The sequence below is a fragment of the Phyllostomus discolor genome, chromosome 6, assembly GCF_004126475.2.
Source record: "Phyllostomus discolor isolate MPI-MPIP mPhyDis1 chromosome 6, mPhyDis1.pri.v3, whole genome shotgun sequence".
Taxonomy (NCBI): Eukaryota; Metazoa; Chordata; class Mammalia; order Chiroptera; family Phyllostomidae; genus Phyllostomus; species Phyllostomus discolor.
In genome coordinates this window covers 51,320,562-51,340,536 of record NC_040908.2, presented here as the reverse complement: position 1 = coordinate 51,340,536, position 19,975 = coordinate 51,320,562, and the positions used below count along the sequence as shown (strand labels likewise).

Below are 19,975 nucleotides of genomic sequence, written 5' to 3'. Positions count from 1 at the left end.
GGAAACGTACACCTATGGCAACACGCTGGGACAAAACACTTGCCCAGACACTCCTCGGGGCCTAGAACCTCAATCCCACCCTGCCTCCTAGAGAAGGAAGTACTGGCCTGGGCAATGATGATTGGATGAGTTGTAAAAGAGGGTGGGGCGAAAAGGGGCAAGCTGAATACCCTTAGGCTGGGGGCTGGGTAGGGCTAAGCGTAGCCTTCTCTCGCGAGATTTTGCTGTTTCCGCATTTCGGTTCTGCTAGGTCGGGGGGGAGGAGGACCAGGTGGGCTCAGTTACTTGAGTCGGGTTATAGCCGCTTGATCCCAGCTCGGAGCAACGGCAGCAAGTACTTTCGCTGTTGGCGGATTGAGGACTGTTTGCTACCTCACAGGGGATATCCCGTGTGGGCTCCGAAACCTGACCGTGGCAGGGGCCAGCGGCCCCTTTCCTCCTGTCTAAGGATAGAAGATGAGCTTCCTCTTGTGAGTGCGGACGGGGCCGAGGGGTGCAGGGCTCTTCGCTGAGGGCGGGGAAGGGCGAGCCGACGGCTGAGGCTAGGCTCGGCCCGGGGTTGAATTGGCTGGCTTTTGTCTTGCCCCTGTTTGCGGCTACGGGGGAGGATGGGACGTGGGCCGAGGTAGACGGAGGTGAAAAGTCGATTCAAAGGAAATGGAACGAGAAGTCAATGTAAAGGAAACGGGGTGAAAAGGCCCCGAGGCCTGTAGCGCGTCCAAACTTTCCGCCCCAACGCCCCTGAGGGCGCAGGGACGATCTGGGGGCGAGGCCAGGGGCTCCTAGTTTCTCTGCAGTCTGGAGCCGCCTTGTAGCGATTCCTGCTGACTTAGCTTTTTACTCCACCGTTTGTCTAGTTTTAATTATCCTCAGTATTGTTAGCCCCGCGGAAAAATGCCGCCGCAGGAAAACGTGGAGTGCTGCAGTTTGAGAAACATTGCTCTAGCACCTTATTATTCTCAGGTAGCGCTGTCTACGTAGTATACTGCTTAAATCTATGTTGTGTGATTAAATAAATATCCATTTTTAGTTACGGACATTATCCACACACTTGACATTTTTATTACACTTTAAAATTACAGTGTTTCATAACTAGAGTTAATCTACCTGGTTCCTTATTGTGAGAAATCTAAATTCTTTCGCTACTTGTAAATTAGTGCTACTGAGAATATCTTTGTCCATATCGCTTTTCCGCTCCTTTTGATTTTTTTTTTTTTAGGGTGTAGGCTCCAAAGTATGATTACCATGTCAAAAAATCTGTATGATTTATGTTTTAATTGGAAATGTCTATTTTACTAGAACAATCTCCCCGTGCTTCAAGTCTTTTTTATGAGTTAATGTTTATTTAGTGGTTTGTGTATGCAAGTTGTTTAGTTGGTCTTTGAACGTAAATGTGAGAGGCTGTGTATTTCTTCTGAACTTTGTTTTGTTGGTGGATATTTGAGTTTCCACTTTTTGGTTTTATGAATAATGCTGCTATGAACTTGTATGTACTACAGATTTTTTGTGTTAGATGTATGTGTTCATTCCTCTTGGGTATTATACCTAGGAGTGGAATTGCTCAGTTAAGACATGGTAACTATATTTCATCTTTTGAGGGAACTGCCACACTTTTTCAAAGCACTGGACCATTTTGCTTTCCCACCAGCATTGAATGAATTTCATTTTCCCCACACTCTCACTAGCTCTTATTGTCTTTTGGATTATAACCATCCTAAGTAGATGTAAAATGGTAGTTTTTCATTGTGATGTCAATTTGCATTTCCCTAATAACTAAGAAGGTGGAGCATCCTTTCTCATACTTATTGGCCATTTGTATATATGTATTTTTTGGAGTAATGTCTATTTCAATCTTCTGACCATTTAAAACATTTCATTTTCAATTATAGTTGACAACCTTTGGCCATTTTTAATTTGGATTATTTCTCTTTATGTTTTTGAGTTGTAATAATTCTTTATCCCTGATACAAGTCACTGTGACATCTATGATTTACAAATATTTTCTCCCATTTTGTGGAATGTTTTCACTGTCTTGATGGTGTTATTTGAACCCAAGTCTTAATTTAGACAAAGATCACATTTGAATATTGAGTCATCATTTCATCTTTTCCATATTTAACTTCCTGTCATTCACACTTTTCTATCTGTAAAAGGCCATTCTTTGTTATTTAGTACTTCTCATTTAAATAGAGGTATTTACCATGTCGAAAACTGTCCATATTTGATTTTACTTTTTAATCAGTCTTATTTAAAATTCAAATATCTGAGGTAAAGTAAAAGCCCACAGTTTATTCTTTTCCCCTTCTTAGAAGTAATCACGAGCATCAGTTTGATGTGTATCCTTTCTGATATTTTGTGTATTTACAAAATGGGCTCCTAAAGGTGAAGGGATTAAGAAGTACAATTGTAGTTACAGAATAATCATGGGGATGTAAAGCATAGGGAACAGAGTAGCCAAAGAACATATATGCATGACCCATAGACAGGGACAAGGGGTGTGGGGATTGCCTGAGGGAGGGGGAACTGGGTGGAGTGGGGTAAAGGGGGAAAAATTATAACTGTAATAGCATAAACAAAATACAGTTAAACAGAAAAAAACAAAAATGAGCTCCTGCTGTCCATTTGGTTTTGTTTTAACATGTCTTGAGATCTTTTCATGTAAACACATGTGGCTCTATCTGTTCTTGTACCTTGTTCATCTTAACTACAATACTCCATGGTTTGTGGATATATCATAGTTTATTTAATCATTCTTTTAATAAGCCTTAGGATCGTTTCTAGATTTTTCATTATTAAAAATAATCTTGGATGGGGGGTGGGCTGGGATGGGAGTTAAAGGCAGAAAACTATAACAACAATTAAAATTTGAAAAAAAAATAAAAAATTCAGAATGTTATGACAGAAATGCATTCCCATTAAAAAAAGAAGAGATAATACTTTGTAAGGTAAACCATGTTAGTAATGATACTGAAGTCATAAAAATAAAACTGTCCTCCTAAATAAAGAGTTTTTAAAAAATTTGGAAAACACATCCTTACCTGTATCTAAGAGAGATACTCAGAAGGGGTAGATGGAGGAGCATTTCGGTGTTAATGTATACCGCCATATTGCCCTCCCAGAAACACTTTTCATTTTCACCACACTTAATGTTAATTGTTTTAACTTTTGACACTCAGTTTAAGGAAGAATAAACCTTACTTTAAACAGCTTTTCAGATTTTCATTAATCATTGTATTTTCCTTCTGTATTGCCTATTTATCTCCTTAGCCCTTTTTTCTTAACAGATTTTCGAAGCTTGTTATTATCCAGTTTATCCTTTGTAATATGTGTTGCAAGTACTTTTCTCATTACATGTCTTTTTGCTCTGTTACTGAAGGTTTCTTTTCTTTTTTAAGATTTATTTTACTTTTAGAGAGGAAGGGAAGGAGAAAGAGGGAGAGAAACATCAATGCGCAAGAGGTACATCAATTGGGTGCCTGTTGCACCTCCAACTGGGGTTCTGGTAGTTAATCCGCTGAGCCACACCAGTGAGGGCTGTTACTGAAGTTTTAATTGTTATGGGTTGAAGTCCATCTATTTAAGGTTTCTGGGTTTTGTGACATGTTAAGAAGACCTTCCTTATGGATGGCGTATAAAGATAGGAATAAAGTTTTGGGGTTTTTTTTTTTTTTTGCCAATAACCAGTTATCTCTTTCATTTATTTTTCATTCTAAAAACCTCAAAAAAATGTGTCACTTCTGCTGTGGTTTGCTTTGATGACATCCTAGATGTTTTGATACAGATGCTGGGTTTTTTTTGAGCTATTGGAACCTAAGGGCTGCTGTCCTCCCAGCACCATTTTGTGTAGGTGGAAATCGAGGCCAGAAGGTTAGGTTTCTCAAGCGATCACAGAGATAGTGGTAGGTCAGGGACTAAAATCTAGGGGGGGGGGGTTTGTTGTTGTTGTTTTTCTTTTGGTTCAAGAACCCTTTTATTATACCAGACTGCTTCATGGGGCATAGTTAAATTGTCTTATGTGTGAAATTGTGCTGCTAATCCTGTTTCTACGTGAGGAAAGAAATTTAAAGCATTCTTTTTATTGTGATCATTACCCCCTCTCCCCAAAATCCTGGCACTTTTCAGGGAATATATTTTATTTTACAGAACAGTTTATATTAATGCCATTAATTATGCCATTCTGCTTCTAGTCCTAAAATTGTTATGTTTTTCTTCTAACAGCAGCAGCCGCTCTTCTAAAACATTCAAACCAAAGAAGAATATACCTGAAGGGTCTCATCAGTATGAACTCTTAAAACATGCAGAAGCAACTCTAGGAAGTGGAAATCTGAGACAAGCTGTTATGTTGCCAGAGGGAGAGGATCTCAATGAATGGATTGCCGTTAACAGTAAGTTTTTAATAACATTCAACTTTTCTGGTTTATAGGAAGGTTTTGCTAAAATCTCACAATGAATTTTATTTTGCAGGTATGTAAAGGTTGTAATATAATAGATTATCTATAAAGAAACACTAAGCTCTTGGTTATAGCTTTTGTGGTTGAACAGAGAGACCTAAGGAGAAATGATGAGTGTTTTGGGGTAATTTCTGGGGAGAAATGGAGCTGAGTAAAGTCAAATAAAAGATTGATAAATGCAAAAAATCTACCTGTGATGGAACATGACTTTGTTAGGGAATCTATCTGTATAGTTGTGCTTCCACTTCCAGAAACTCTCAATCTGCCTACCACGTATAAAGAAAAGTCCACTACAGGTCATACCTTCAGTCACTTATTTGTTGTGATTTAAGAGTTGTCATCGGAAATTGAGAGGTTGTGAGAAAATGGTGGGAACCATGAGCTGAAAGTCACTCTTGAGTTCAAGAAAGTGAGGAGGGCAAGGCATAGAAGAATATGCTGAGGCTAGAGATTTGAATGTTCAGAATGTAACATTTCTGGCCCTGGCCTAATAGCTCAGTTGTTTAGAGTGTTGTCATCATCAGATACACGCTAAAGTTGTGGGTTCAGTCTCAGGTCAAGGCACATACAAGAAGCAACCAATGAATGCATAAATAAGTGGAACAACAAACAAATTGATGTTTTTCTCCCCCCCCCCCCCCCCCCCCGCTTTGGTCCCCCTCCTCATCTTACTCCCTCCTCTCACCCTTTCCTTCTGCCTTCTCTAAAACCAATAAAAAAAATTTTTTTTTAATCTTAAAAAAAAAGAAGCCCTAGCTGGTATGGCTCAGTGGATTGAGCGCCAGCTTATATACTAAAAGGTTGCTGGTTCGATTCCCAGTCAGAGCACCTGCTAGGGTTGTGGTTTAGGTCCTCAGTTGGGGGCATTCAAGAGGCAACAGATCAACATATCTCTTGCACTCAGATGCTTCTCTCCCTCTCCTTCTCCCTTCCTTCACCTCTCTCTAAAAGTAAATACATAAAATCTTTTAAAATCTTTTTTAAAAAGTAAGGTACAAGTGTAATTTAAAATTTTCCAATAGCCACACTAAGAAAATTTTATTTTCTCAACTCATTAAAAAGCCATTATTCATGTCACTAAGAAAAAAAAAGTGCAGAAGTGCATAATATATTACTTTTTGTGTAAGACAGGACAAATAAACTTAGGGGGCTGGGTGCAGAAAAAAATTAATACAGTAACCTGTGGAGGGGGGATTTGTAGTGGTTGGAGTTTAGATATTTTTCACTGTATATTTCTTCTTGATATGTGAGCCATGTGAAATATTACATATTAGAAAAGATCCCCCCTTTTTAAAAACTTATTCACATTATCATCTTTTAAAGGCATTTGTTGACCTTCTTCAGCCTTAGATTTTTCTGTGACTTAGTGTTCTAGACGAGCTGTTTTCAGTCCATTTGGTTTCAGGACCCCCTTATTCTTCAGAAATTATTGAGAACCCAAGCCCTGGCTGGTGTTGCTCAGTGTGTTGAGCACCAGCCTGCGAACCCAGGGGTCACTGGGTTGGTTCACACACCTGTGTTGTTGCCTCCAGTTCTTGGTTGCGGGTGTGCAAGAAGGAGCTGGTTGATGTTTCTCTCCCTTTCTTCCTCCCTTCCCATCTCTCTAAAAATAAATAAAATCTTTTAAAAATTATTGAGAACCCTAAAAAGCTTTTCATTTTTTAGATTATAGCTAGTGATACTTACAGTGTTAGAAATTTTAAATATTGTTCATTTTTAGATTCATCTAAAAATAACAGTAATAAATCCATTGCATGTTAATATATATTTTAATAAAAAGTGACTATTTCTCAAAATAAATTTTAGTGAGAAGTGTGGCATTGTTTTTGCATCTTTGCAAATGTTATTTAATGTCCAGCATAATAGGAGACAGCTGGATTCTCATGTCTGCTTCTGCCTTCAGGCTGTGGCAATGTCACACATCATGGAGCCACTGGGTAACTCCAGGGCACTTCCCGAGAGAGTGAAAGGGAAAAGGGCAGTTTAAGTGGTTCCAGCCTCACAGAACCCCCTGAAACAGGGAATCCCTGGAGCATGTTTGGAGAGTGCTTGCTTTAGATCAGTGATTTTTTTAACCCTTTTCATCCCATGGCATACAAACTAATTACTAAAATTCTGCAGCACACCAAAAACATTTATTTTTTGCCTCCCTGACAAAATAAAGAATTGGTATAATTTTGATTGGTTCACACCAGATGGCTATTGTTGTGTTGGCTGTTGTCATTTTTTAATTTGATAATCTAAGGGAAAAGAGGTCAGTGCCTCGACTAAATAGTCAAGTATTGCACGTTTTAAAAATTCTTGTGGCACACACTGGCTGAAGGTCACTGTTTTAGACCAATAAACTAGCATACCATCTGGGCCTACTCTTTGTTTTGAAAGAATACTGAGTGCCTACGTATTGCTTTCTTAGAAACATGACTAATTAAGAGGAAGGTTTGTCAGTAAGGGAGTTTTGTACAAAGTTCCTTTAATATGTTTTTCAAGAAACTTGGAAAAGCCCTAGTGGATTTTTTAGGTACTCCTTTAGACAGGGAACTAAAACATTTTTAAAAACTTGTGTGGTTTTAAGGCCTGTGGGGTTCTTGTACAGAGTATTTTTCAGTCAGTTAAGTTGTTGCGCTCACCCTGTTCCTCTTCCATTATTTTGCAGATCTAGCTGAAGCTTCTTTAGAAAGTACTCCCTGACAAGCTCACCTGTTTAATATGTTGCTCTTGCTCTGAACTCTTGCACTTAGGTGTTGGCCTTTGTATAACTACCTTCTTATATGTTGTATTATTCATTTCTTGTAATTTCACCTTTCTGTTAGCTGGAGAATCCAGGTCAAGAGACATTCCCATGTCTTTTTCCTCAATATGCATAGCCTCAATTTTTTTAATGATAAACTAGATTTTTTTAATGCTAGTTAATAACAGCTAATGTACCTTCTGCCTCACAGTATGCTCTACAACACTTTTCTAATAAATGATATTGTCTGGTCCACATGAATAGAAGCTATGACTTTTTTTATTCCCTTGGATGTAATCAAATTGTGTATGCTAATGACCTAATTAACAGTCACCATTAAGTTGGAATTGTGCCTGATTTTTTTTTTCTGTCATATGCTGGTTAAAAGCTCAGTACATCAAAAATGAATGTATATTAAAGTTTACTTGGATGTGACAACTTATAAAGAGAATTTACAATGTCCTGGATTGTTGAATTTCCCAAGAATTGGAGCACATTGTCTACTTTTTTCAACTGAGAGGTCTGATATTTTGTTGTGTTTACATATATTTTTTAACACAAATCTGCTATTATCTTGCCAGCTGTGGATTTCTTCAACCAAATCAACATGTTATATGGAACTATCACAGAATTCTGCACTGAAGCAAGCTGTCCAGTCATGTCTGCAGGTCCAAGGTACATATTACCCCTTTTTATATAGGTGTGTGGATTACTAAATAAAGCTAATCATTAATTGATAGAAATTAAATAATACTTTTTTGTTTTTCTTGTCTGCTTGTGTTAAAGCAGTTCATTTTTATGAGTTCTTAAATACCTATAAGCTTTTAGTTATTATTAAATATTTTGCTATTTGGTACTTAGTGTTTGATTTTATAATTGCATTATAGTAAGGTGAATGTTGAATTAGAGGAATAATAAGAAAAGATTAGAATTTTATTAACATGGTTCTGTTTCTGGTTTTTAAATTAATTTATTGAAATCAAGTTTGTTTGTTTGTTTAGATTTTATTTATTTTTCAAGAGAGAAGAAGGGAGGGAGAAGGAAGAGAAACATCAATGTGTGGTTGCCTCTCGTGTGCCCCCTACTGGGGACCTGGCCCGTAGCCCAGGCATGTGCTCTGACTGGGAATTGAACCTTCAACTCTTTGGTTCGCAGGCTGATGCTCAGTCCACTAAGCAACACCAGCCAAGGCAAAATCAAGTTTTTAGTTGACTCTTTCATATTTGATTCTTTTTTCTTGTGCTTATTTGGTGTTAATTACTTCCAAATTGTGCTGCTTTAGTTATCTGGCTTAAAGATGCTAGATTTTAAAAACTTATAATAAATTGCAAGAAATATTGAGAAAGAGATGGAACTCTTTGTTACTCATAATGTTTCAAGGTGCGATGGTGTATGATTTAGGTGTTTCCTTCCAGTCTTTTCACTATAGTAACTGATTTTATGTGGTGATAGATGGTATCAAGATATTTATTTATCTCTTCGGAAAAAATTATCTTTTCTAAATTTGCTACAGGTATAAAGGATAAACAGGTCCCCCATGAGTGCAGTCATATTTTTATTACAGTATTTTAGGAGGAATGTTTTGATTTTGTGTTGTTTTAAATTTTAGTTCTCAAGCTTCCTTAAAATAAATTTAAATAAATAGGAAAATTAAATTTATGGCTTAAATGCTTGACACAGTGAAATTTTGTGTAAGCCTTGTTAATCATTCTAGCTCTGCAAAGGTGAGGGTGCAAAAAAATGCATGCTCAAGGATGCTTCTTTAACACACTCTCCAAGAAACAGGGTTTTATAATCTTGACCTGTTGGTGATAACCTGTGGCCAAGGATCTCAGAATGTGGTGATTCATCAGCTCCTTCCCCAGTCCTCAGTGCCCTCTGCCTAACAGACAGGAATGAAATTCTTTTATTTTTCCCAGGGCTGTTCTATATTGTGGCACTGCCAGCTGCCATATTATCTACTCCTTTTCTTTCAGTCATAGCCATCACATTTCAGAATAATTCTATAGTAAACTCTCAGTAATCTTCAGTATAAATTTAGGTGACTTACTAAAGATATATATAACTTCTGCCTTAGCTGGTATATGGCTCGGTAGATGAGTGCTGTCCTGCAAATGAAAGTGTGGCCAGTTTGATTCCCAGTCAGGGCACATGCCTGAGTGGAGGGCCAGGTCCCCAGCAGGGGTCACCGGAGAGACAACCACACATTAATGTTTCCCTCTCTTCCTTCCCCTCTCTCTAAAAATAAATAAATAAATAAATCTTTTTTTTTTTTTTTTTTTTTAAGATATCTATAATTTCTTGACAAAGTGTAAACCTACTTTGATTATAATTTACACATTTGTTAATGTGAAAACTTTATCAGTAATACCTTTTTTTCTTCAGATATGAATATCATTGGGCAGATGGTACTAATATTAAAAAGCCAATCAAATGTTCTGCACCAAAATACATTGACTACTTGATGACTTGGGTTCAAGATCAACTTGATGATGAAACTCTTTTTCCTTCTAAGATTGGTGAGTTAATGTTGTAGAACTATTTTTCTTTTTAAATGATAAATGTGTGCTTTTTAACACTCCATTACTTTAAAAAAAATGTAAAAGGGACTACCACATTTCTCTCTAAAAGAATTATAAATGTATACTCCTTCCAGACATGTTTGTGTCTGCCCGTGTTTCTTTACTAATATTGATAGTTAATCATTTTTAAATTTTTATAATTTGGGTAAGTTGTTTTAAGCTACATTTTTAAGATATTGATGTAATTGAGCATTTTATTGTTTTACTGATCATTGTGTAATTTCTTTTTCTATCCTTTCCTCATTCCTTTGTATGTTAAGGATATTAACTTGTTACCATAAATGTATGTATTTTTCCCCAGGTTGCCTTTTGTCTTACTGTATTCATGAAGTGTTTTTGCTGTTATATGTATAACTTTCTTATTTTGTCTTATTAATTTTTCTTTAATGATATCTGGATTTTAGAGAGAATAAGGGAAAGAGAAAGAGAAGGAGAGAAACATAAATGTGTGGTTGTCTCTTGCATGCCCCCTACTGGGGACCTGGCCTGCAACCCAGGCATGTGCCCTGACTGGGAACTGAACTGGTGAGCCTTTGGTTCTCAGGCCTGTGCTCGGTCCAGTGAGCTACACCAGCCAGGGCTTTACATGTGGATTTTAATCAATTGGAAAGGTTTTCCCTACTTCACTGTTATTAAAATATTTGTGTTTTCAATGAGTAGTTTTGTGTTTTTGTTTTCACATTTAAATCTTTGTTGTGTCTGGAATTTTTTTCTCACTATTTCCTTTTCTTTTTTCCCAATTATAAATGCTAGTCAGTGTGTCCAGTGCTATTTATCAAATGTGTGTGTGTTTTCTCCCCTGATTATCAAGTTTGCCACATATTTTGGAGTCTTTTAATCTCTATCTGTGCCCACCAGAATTCCACACTGTGTTAATGAACCATGGCCACATATCTGTGAGCATCTTGTAGGGCTCTCTTCCTTGCTCTTCTTTTTCAGAATATTCATGACTATTTTGGGATATTTGTTCTTCCAAAGAACTTAGAATTATTTGTTCAAGGTTAAAAAAGAAAACCCAAATCTTTGTGAGATTTTTATTACAGTTTCATTCAGTTTGTTGATTAATATAGGGATTCTTGTTCTCTCGACAATTATGAATTTGCCTATGCAAAATCAAAGTATATTTCTTCATTTTTTCACGTCTCTTGTTATTTCCTCTTGTAAAACTCTATACTTCTTGCTAATCCTTCAAGTTTCTTAAGTTTATTCCTATGCATTTAATGTTTTTTTTGTGGATACTTGGTTTCCAACTGGTTAGTGTTTAATATATAGAAAAGCTGCTGGTTTTTATATAAATTTTATGATTGACCATCAGATTTTGAATGTTTCTCTTGTTTTTGGTTGGTTTTCTTGCATTTTTAAAATACGCATTTTTTATAGGTTTTTAAAAAATTTTTTTAAGATTTTTTTAAATTTTTATTTTTATTTTTATTTTTTAGAGCGGGAAGGGAGAGAGAAAGAGAGAGAAACATCAGTGTGCAGTTGCTGGGGGCTGTGGCCTGCAACCCAGGCATGTGCCCTGACTGGGAATCGAACCTGCGATGCTTTGGTTCGCAGCCAGCACTCAATCCACTGAGCTACGCCAGCCAGGGCTAAAATATGCATTTCTATTACATTAAGATAACAGTAATTTTGCGTCTTTCTGCTAATGTACTTCTTGTGTAACTCTTACCTAATTGTACTTACCAACTAATACTTCCAGAACAGTGCTGACTAATGGTGATAATGGCAGACATCCTTCTCTCGTTTTCCTTTTATGAGTGCTTTAGTATTTAGCATTAAGAAGGAATCTTGCATTTGGTTAGAGGTGTGTCAAGTTTTTTGTCAGGTGTATGGTTGTAGAGTTTTATCAGATGCTTTTCCAGTATGTGTTGTTGATAGCCATAAGGTTTTCTCCATTTTTTTTCTGTTCTCCTGGAAGAGTATTTTTTATTTGCTGATATTTTGAATAAGATTTTGGAATTGGTATTTATTGATGGGATTGATCCTTGCCAGTTTTAGTGTAAGGGTGTCTTATGAACAACATATTGTTGGATTCTGTCTTGTCTGTTTGGGCTGCTGTAACAAAAATACCAGAATGGATGGCATATAAACATGAGAACATAATTTCTCAAGGTTCTAAAGGGTGCAAATCTGTGATCCGGGTGCCAGCATGTTTGGGTTCTGAGGAAGGTTCACTGCTGGGCTGCTGGCCAGCCTCTTACCTAGTCCTCACATAATGGAAAGGTAGCCCTCTGAGACCTCTTTTTATAAAAGCATTAATCCCATTCATGAGTGGTCTGCCTGGTGACCTAGTCACCTCCGAAAAGCTCCACCCACTAATGACACCATACAGGGGCTTAGGACATCAACCTATGGATTTGGCGGGGTGGCGAGGAGGGGGGGGGGGGACACTCGAGTTGCTAATATAAATATTCAGACCATAGCAGATTTCTTTTTTGAAGTCTAATTAAAGATTTATTTTTCAGGGGAAAAAATTGTATCATGTTACACTTGGTCTGTTTGCTGTTGGTCAGTTTTTTCATTCTATTATTAAGCATTTTATTTCCTTTTTCATAGTTTTGTTGTATATTTACCATGATTGAATTTTCTGTTAAATTCAGCTGGGAAGGTCCTTAGGTTAAAACAAGTTATATTTCTTTATTCATTGAAGTTTTTTCTCTTATGAAAGATACAGAATACTTTTGACTTAATTCTCTTTTCTCAGTTTCCCATTCGTCAGTGCTTTATTCTGATGTTCTAGAATTCTTTCTGCTCTCATTAAGCTGTTATCTACATCTTACTTATGCCAATTAGATGAAATGTATTGTTCATTTTTAAACTAGATATCCAAGTTATTATTCTTCCTTTTATTAGCAAGATGCCAATTTGTAAATTCTGAGAGAAAAGGAGTTTGAAATAACAATCCATCTTTTCACTACACAAATAAAAGCCTCATTTCACAAAAACATGCCCATGAGCTCCAGAATAATTTTTTAAAAGAGCAAATTGTTAACCAGGACTGGGGAGGAGGGGATGCCCCACAAATACCAGTTTCAGTTTATGAAAGCAAAATATACTAAATTTCAAGCTATGAAGGACTGAGAAGTAAAATGTAGGAAAAGAGAAAGTGTTTTAGCTTTTGTCCTCTGAAAGATTAAAGAAAGAAAATGTTTTAAGAGTAATGTTCTAGAACAAACCTTTAAGGGCACTAATGTAGGTTATTTTGGAAGCAGATACATTCTTATGTGTTTATTTACCGTACTTAGTGCCAGTTGTATTGTTTTTCTCCTTTCCCTACCTTCTAAGAGACTTTGGTCTTGTCAACCAAAGTTCTCAGGAAGTAGCCAGTTGCATCCCTACCTGCAGTGCTCGGAGAGACATTACCAGACCCACTTCTTTCTCAGAAGGTGTTTATTTTCTTTGAAAAAGAGGGAGATGCTCTTCCTCCCTTTTTTAAGAAGTCTGTCCCCTTCTTAAACTACAGAAAAATGAAAATAGCACTTTAAAAAATAAAAAGTTTGTAACTTCTTGTTTAAGAAAACTGTCTTTTCAGAGTAATTCAGAAGATAAAAAAATTTATAAACAGTAGATTACAATGATTCGAAGTGAAGAATGCTTTTTTTTCTTTTGGTTAGGAGAGTTTCCAGTCCTAGTTGAGTGTGTAAAATATTTTTTTTTAGAGTTACAGATTACACAAAGTAAAAATTTTCTGTTTATTGTCAAAATGCTTATTCTTGCATTTAATCTTAGGAAGAAACTCTTCAATATTAAACAACTAAAATTAGTTGTACTTTAACCTTGATTCAGTAGCATCTTATATATATAACTTCTGATACCTGTGCCTGCTATTCTAAGGCAGTCAGAAAAAGTGTGGTATGTGAATATATCTCTTATATACAGGTTTGGGATTCTTTTTTCCCTTGTCTTTTAAAAAATACGTGGCAATAGACTTGTATTTGTGAATGTGTGGTTTTGTTGGAGTTGCTCATGGCTTTATCTAAACTTTCCGCTGTTCAATTAGATGAAGACTAATGAATATATACGTATATTTGCCATTATATATTTATGTTACAGGTGTCCCATTTCCCAAAAACTTTATGTCTGTGGCAAAGACCATTCTGAAGCGTCTGTTCAGGGTGTATGCCCACATTTATCACCAGCACTTTGATTCCGTGATGCAGCTGCAAGAGGAGGCCCACCTCAACACCTCTTTTAAGCACTTTATTTTCTTTGTTCAGGTAAGTTAAACCATGTTGATTTCTGTGTTCTTTGACTTGGACATACTTGGCTTGGTAACTTTAATAAAGAGCAATTTATAGAGTCTTATTTATAGATGTAAAGCTAAGTTTAAGCAGTGTTCTCTTTTCTCTTTGCCACATTGTTTATGTCACTGATGTACATAGTAGCATAGAAAGCATTACCTCCATTTTGGGCTTTCTGCCTCTGACTGCCCAGGTCTCTGGCTCTAGGATATGCCAGAGCACCAGAAATTCAGATGAGCTTGTCCATACCCTTCTGTTCCGCCACTGCTGAGTGAAGGGACACTATGAAAAGTATCTGAGGTTGGATTGTTTCATGAGATATTCATGCCTGGAAAAGAAACTTTTGGAAGAACTTGTTTACCTGTTGTCTTGGATTCAGTTTTCAAAAGTTCCCCCTAAGGCCAAATTTTATGAAGTCAGCCGCTAGAAACTTTAAAAAAGCCTACTGCCTTCAGAGATGTAGCTCATTTCCTTATGGGCTCTTAGTTGGAATTGAAACTTTTTAAATATCACTAGAATTCACATTGTTTGAAAAGGATATCAAGAATTGGTGCTTCTTTAGCCTCATTTTATAGATATATAATTCTGTTGGGTTGGCCAAAAAGTCTGTTATGCTTATTCTGTAAAATAAAAGACATATTTTTCATTTTCACCAATAACTATTGACTGGGATATTTTTAGTATGTTGGCTATCTTTTGCTGTTGGCTACTAGTGGGTAGAGGCCAGGGGTGCTGCTAAACTAATATTCCAGTGCATAAGACAGCCCACAGCAAAGAATTATTTGGCCAAAATGTCAACAGTACCAAGAAACTTCGCAAACTACTCTTTTGACGTGTTGGATCAGTCACAGCACCTTTTCCATACACTGCACAAATCTTTTCTTGCGTTTCAGTTGCATTTTTACCTTTCTTGAAAAAATAAAGGATGATATACTGAAAATGTGTATCTTCTTCCATCTTCGATATTTAAATGGCTACATAAAAATTCACCAATTTTGTTTTTTAATGTACCCTGATATAATACAACCTGTCACAATACAATCTAACAACTGTTCCAAATGAAGTTAAAGACAACTGAGGGCTACTAGAGCCATTATACAGAAAAACATAATGGATTTTTTGGCTAACCCAGTATATGCAAACTATAAATATGTCTATATATTCTTTTTTGTGGAAAAACCATCACCTTTACAGTAGATACTGAGTATTACAGTTCTGTCAGTTACACGGAGGAGGTTGTCCTGTGCACTCTTGTCTGTTTTCCTTCTGAGAGTGTTGCTGGCACATACCTACAGTGCAGCTATAGCTGCAGATTCGTGAAAAGGAAAGTTCTGTTGCCCCAGAGGTAGCTACTGCCAGAGGGTCGGTGTACAGTTTTCAGATAATTTCTGTGTAAATGCAGGCATACTCAGTTTTGATTTTAATGTTTTACACAGTGAACATCATGCTGTTTGTACAGTTGCTTATTTTGTAAGTCCCCTATATTTTAAAAGGGAGTAAGAAATGATTTCATTTTAAAATGTTCACAGAGACCATTTCATCATTCTTTTGGATTTCAAAAAACTTAGGGTTGGGAATATCTTCTTTGAATGATAACATTTACATAGTTTTACTTTTAGATCTATTTTAAAATTGTATTTTTCTTCTCTTTTTAGGAGTTTAATCTGATTGATAGGCGTGAGTTGGCACCTCTTCAGGAATTAATTGAAAAGCTTGGATCAAAAGACAGATAAATGTTTCTTCTAGAGCACAGTTACCCTCTTGCTTCATCTCCTGCTAGAGCTATCTCATTGCTATCTATTAGAGACTAGTGATACAGACTTGACGAAAACATGATTAAAAGACCTGTTGTCTGTGTCTACTGATAAAATTGTCCCAAAGGTAGGTTGGCCTAATATGTTCAGAGTGAGAAATTCAGGACACAGCCAAATCTGAGGCACTGTGTAACCACTCTTGTTACTGTCACTGAGTCACACTTGGTGTTAATATGTGATGATTAATCTGTAGTTTATCTGTTTACTTATTATTATTTTACTAAAGAAAATGATTTAGTCTGTTTCAGGTTACAGCATAATGGATACTAAGAATTTCCACCAATAATTTATTAGCAAGTTTCCACAAAAAACTTCCTCAAAACTCAGATCAGTTTTATTCTGCTTTTATTTTACAAATAGAAGAGGTATTTTCAAGTTTCCTTAAGATTTAGAACATTTGTGTCCCTTTGGATAACATTGTAGTTTGAAGTTGTATACTGGTGTTTTTATAGATAATGCAAATACGTATATTTTTTCAAAGTCCATGATTGTGATTTAAATTGTTATGACATGTATGGGAGTAACCACAGTTATTTCTAAAATGACTATATTTTAATCTGTGTTGGGGATTTTGTTCACATGAACCTATCTAAATGTTTAGGAGTATGTATCAGAAATAATTTTTTTAAAGCATCTAAGAGTGGTCTTGTAGATTTTTTTAAAAAACATTCAGATTAATTTGAATGTGTGCCTTTTGGCTGAATAAAAACTTCCAAAAAATTATGACAAATTTAAGTCTCAAACCACTAATTTCTTTCACGTTGTCTTTTAGAGGCATTGGAAATCTGGCTAGGAGAGTGGAAAAAAGTACTCCATTGCTTTGTTTGGAGTTTCCTTTTTGAAATAATTACTTCTGTATGTTTTTATTGTGGCTTGAGACTTAGTGAAGAGTACTATAGAAATGTACCAACTTTATCCCAATAAGGATTAAACTTAAGGAAAACTACAATTAAAAACCCTTGAAATGTATACACATATTATAACACAGCTTAAGGTTTAGTGTGTTTCCTGTTCGTGTGTGTGTGTGTGTGTGTGTGTGTGCACGCACATGTTTAATGAGACAACATGGGAGGAATAAGTAAAAAAAATTAATTCTGTTAATATCAAAGGATGAATTGAGCCCCCATAGGGGTTTTATCCTGTGTTAATTTTTTTTTTATCAAAACTTGAAATTATTCTATTTCTAATCAGATATAAAGAATCTTCCCTGTTAACGAGGAACAGGTCTGATTTTTATCAGGTTTATAGGACTTAGCAAACACTGACTGTTTGAATAGATTGAGGCACAGGCACACTAAAGACTTGCCGGACTGGCATCATCCTGTTTCAGAGTTGTAACTTTTGCAAAGTAGTCACCAGTGTCTTGATAGATTCGGCAAAAGTTAGTTTTGATAGAGTTTTTGTTGTTTATTTTTATTATTCCAGACTAGAGTATGAAGGAGAGAGTTCCTTAGAAATGCCACTTTTGTAATAACTCAGTTTCAGTAAATTATCAAATATATACAGAATTTTAAAGGAAACAAAACATTTCATCTTATTAGGCTGAAATCATACCTCATTTCAGGAATTAAAAAGTGGGATAATCACTTACAAAAAAAAGAGAAAAGCCCTCTATAAGACATTTCACAATCCATGTTTTAATTTTATTCAAAGGTCCCTGTCAGGTGGTCTGTATGTTTATGTTGATCATTTATGAACAAGAAAGCAGGGTTTCTAGATGCTACCGAGAATGTTACTTCCTCTCTCGTTGGCTTTAATTAAGCCTGCAAAGAATGAAATTAGATTTCTCAACCAGGGTTGTGCTTTCATTATCATCTCTAATATTCTCAAACAAAAGGGTTCTCACTTTTCTCCATTTATTTTCAGTGATAGAAATCCTCCCTCTCTTTATGACCCAGCCCCAAATGAACCAAAGATAGGTCACGTTAGAATAGTATAAAGGGAGCTTACTAATGACACAAAATTATTTGTAATTTGAGACTCAGAATGTCCTTTTTTAAAAAATAAAAACATTGCCAGGTTCCCATGCTAATCTGGCTTAACCAACAATGCATCTGAACTTCAGTGTTAGCATTATTTGTTTACATCCAAGGCCACAGAGGCGAAGGCAGGAGAGCTGGAGGAATGGGGCGAGGCTGGCCCCTTCCTGACTTGAGGGCCAGCTTCTGATGAGAGTTGGAAGAAATCAGCTTGTCTTTGACTCCTCTCTTGATGTATCTCCCTGTGCCTGAGGTTTGCCTGTTTGACCACGTGCCCTCCCCTGACCCTCCTCATCGCTAGTCATCTCTCAGTGTCTGCTCTGCTCCTCCTGCCTGATAACAGTGGGGTGGAGAGTGCTTTGTAAATTATGCAGTTAATCCTTTGGTGCTTCTATTTCCAGGCCTTTAAAAAGACTTTTGGACAGTGATGTGCATACTAGTTTTTGTAATGACAGCCAAATGTATCCTTTATTCTTTTCCAGAGTGATAAAGTGATTTTGGAGGGCCACAAGCTAACACAGTATTTTCTTTCATAGACTTGGAGAGCTCTAGCTCACGTTGCTCCTTGCTCAAGAAATGCAAATCAGTAGTCACATGACTCTGATAACAACAAAAGGAAACTGCCTAGTATTGTGAGGCCAGAGGAGCAGTCCGGTGGAGATTTTAACCTTTGCAATTATTGCTGCAGTTTCCTGATTATACTGTTGGCCTTTTCTCTGAGCGGTGAGGTTATGCTAGAAGTGGAGCCTCTAAACTTAACATTATTACCTCAGAAACATAAATAAACCAGGCCCAAAGAATGTAAGTCCTAGAAATTTGTTTCCAAGCAGCCCCAGTCATGGCACTGGTGTTATGCCTGCCTGGTTAGAGGAGGCTGCCTCTTGTCTGCAGCTAAAAAATGCTGGCTGGGCCATCACACTGAGCGCCTTCCACAGGGACATTACTTCCTCCTGACGCCTGCTTGTTAAGTGGATTTAGTATTGTAGAATTCTGGGAAAATAGTAAGTCCCTCAGTCTCCTATGTTTTTGCATTATTTTGCTATTTCAGACTGCAAAAGACTTTGGGGGGATATTATATATGATAGCAGTAATTTTATTGAAGCAACTGCATTGAAATTCACTTGGGTTTTCTCTCATCAGATTCTGTTCCAAACAAGTATTCTGTAAATCCAAATGGATTGCCGGTGTGCTATAGATTATAGAACATTCTGTGTTTGGTCCACATAGAAAAATAGCTTGCATAAGTTAGTCTTGGTTACCATCTAAAATATTTTTAAATGTTCTTTACATGAAAATTTATATTGTATTTTTAAACCTTTAGGGGCTTTATCTATTTTTCTAAGTCAGTTAACTGTACTTTACAAAAAGGTATTTTGTATCTACTTTTGTAACTTCATCAGAATAAAATATATTGAAAGAAATGACTAAAGTATGTGTCTGAATATGTTATTTGTGAAACTTGATAATTTTGCAGCTTCTGTACAAGGTTGTCTTATCATTTAGTAGTTAAAATGTTTTCTTAATTTTAGAAGAAAGGGTACAGTGGCTAAAACCCAAGCTCTTGAAAAAATTGGTCTCCAAGCTCTTGACCCCTTGTACTTTCCTGGCTGTGAGATTGAGAAAAGGGAAGAGGAGAGACCGGACTCCTTGATTTTCTGACGTTGGAACTTAGTACTCAACATCATCTGAAAGACAACCCCCCTCTCCCCAGAGAGTCAGTTTTCATTATTGGAGAAATATTAGAACTGATTTTAGGTCTATTCAAAATAGCAGTGCTAGAATTGTTTTGACCTTTATTGAGTGAAGTTAAAATTAAAAACTTAGTGTGGCTAAATAATAGGGGTTAACACTCATTGCCCTTAAGACGAATGTTACATCTTAAAGGCAATCTTACAACTGAATGTAAGCTACAGTCAGTTGGATTTTGGGGGATAGTTCTTTTTTATTAGTCCTAAAATTAACCACAAAAAATTAAGTTTGTATGGGTGTCTAATGGCTAAATTTGAACATTATTTCAAACTTTATAAATGAGTAGTAGAGTAACCCAAATAATCTTTGGAAGGGCCAGAGTCAGGCTTCAAAGCTTCACAACCAGAAATGATGTCCTAAACCATGTCTTGGGCCTCCTCTAACAGGTTGCTGTCTGGCTTAGTATGGACACTACAGCCTGCATCCCC

The 19,975-nt window shown here is 36.4% G+C and overlaps 1 protein-coding gene across 1 annotated transcript; it reads left to right on the top strand.

Annotated features, from left to right (window-relative positions):
• Positions 1-205: 205 nt before the first annotated feature.
• MOB1A (MOB kinase activator 1A) lies at positions 206-19,215 on the top strand. The gene is made up of 6 exons (XM_028515605.2): positions 206-470; positions 4,219-4,385; positions 7,761-7,854; positions 9,565-9,698; positions 13,818-13,981; positions 15,661-19,215. Exons 1-6 carry the CDS (start codon positions 457-459, stop codon positions 15,736-15,738), a joined length of 651 nt encoding a protein of 216 aa, XP_028371406.1. The 5' UTR covers positions 206-456; the 3' UTR covers positions 15,739-19,215.
• Positions 19,216-19,975: the final 760 nt, after the last annotated feature.

Excerpts from the sequence above, each read along its gene's own strand:
- MOB1A (XM_028515605.2), top strand. Across the intron at positions 7,855-9,564 it reads GTCATGTCTGCAGGTCCAAG|ATATGAATATCATTGGGCAG; the intron begins GTACATATTACC and ends TTTTTTCTTCAG. Across the intron at positions 9,699-13,817 it reads TCTTTTTCCTTCTAAGATTG|GTGTCCCATTTCCCAAAAAC; the intron begins GTGAGTTAATGT and ends TTTATGTTACAG.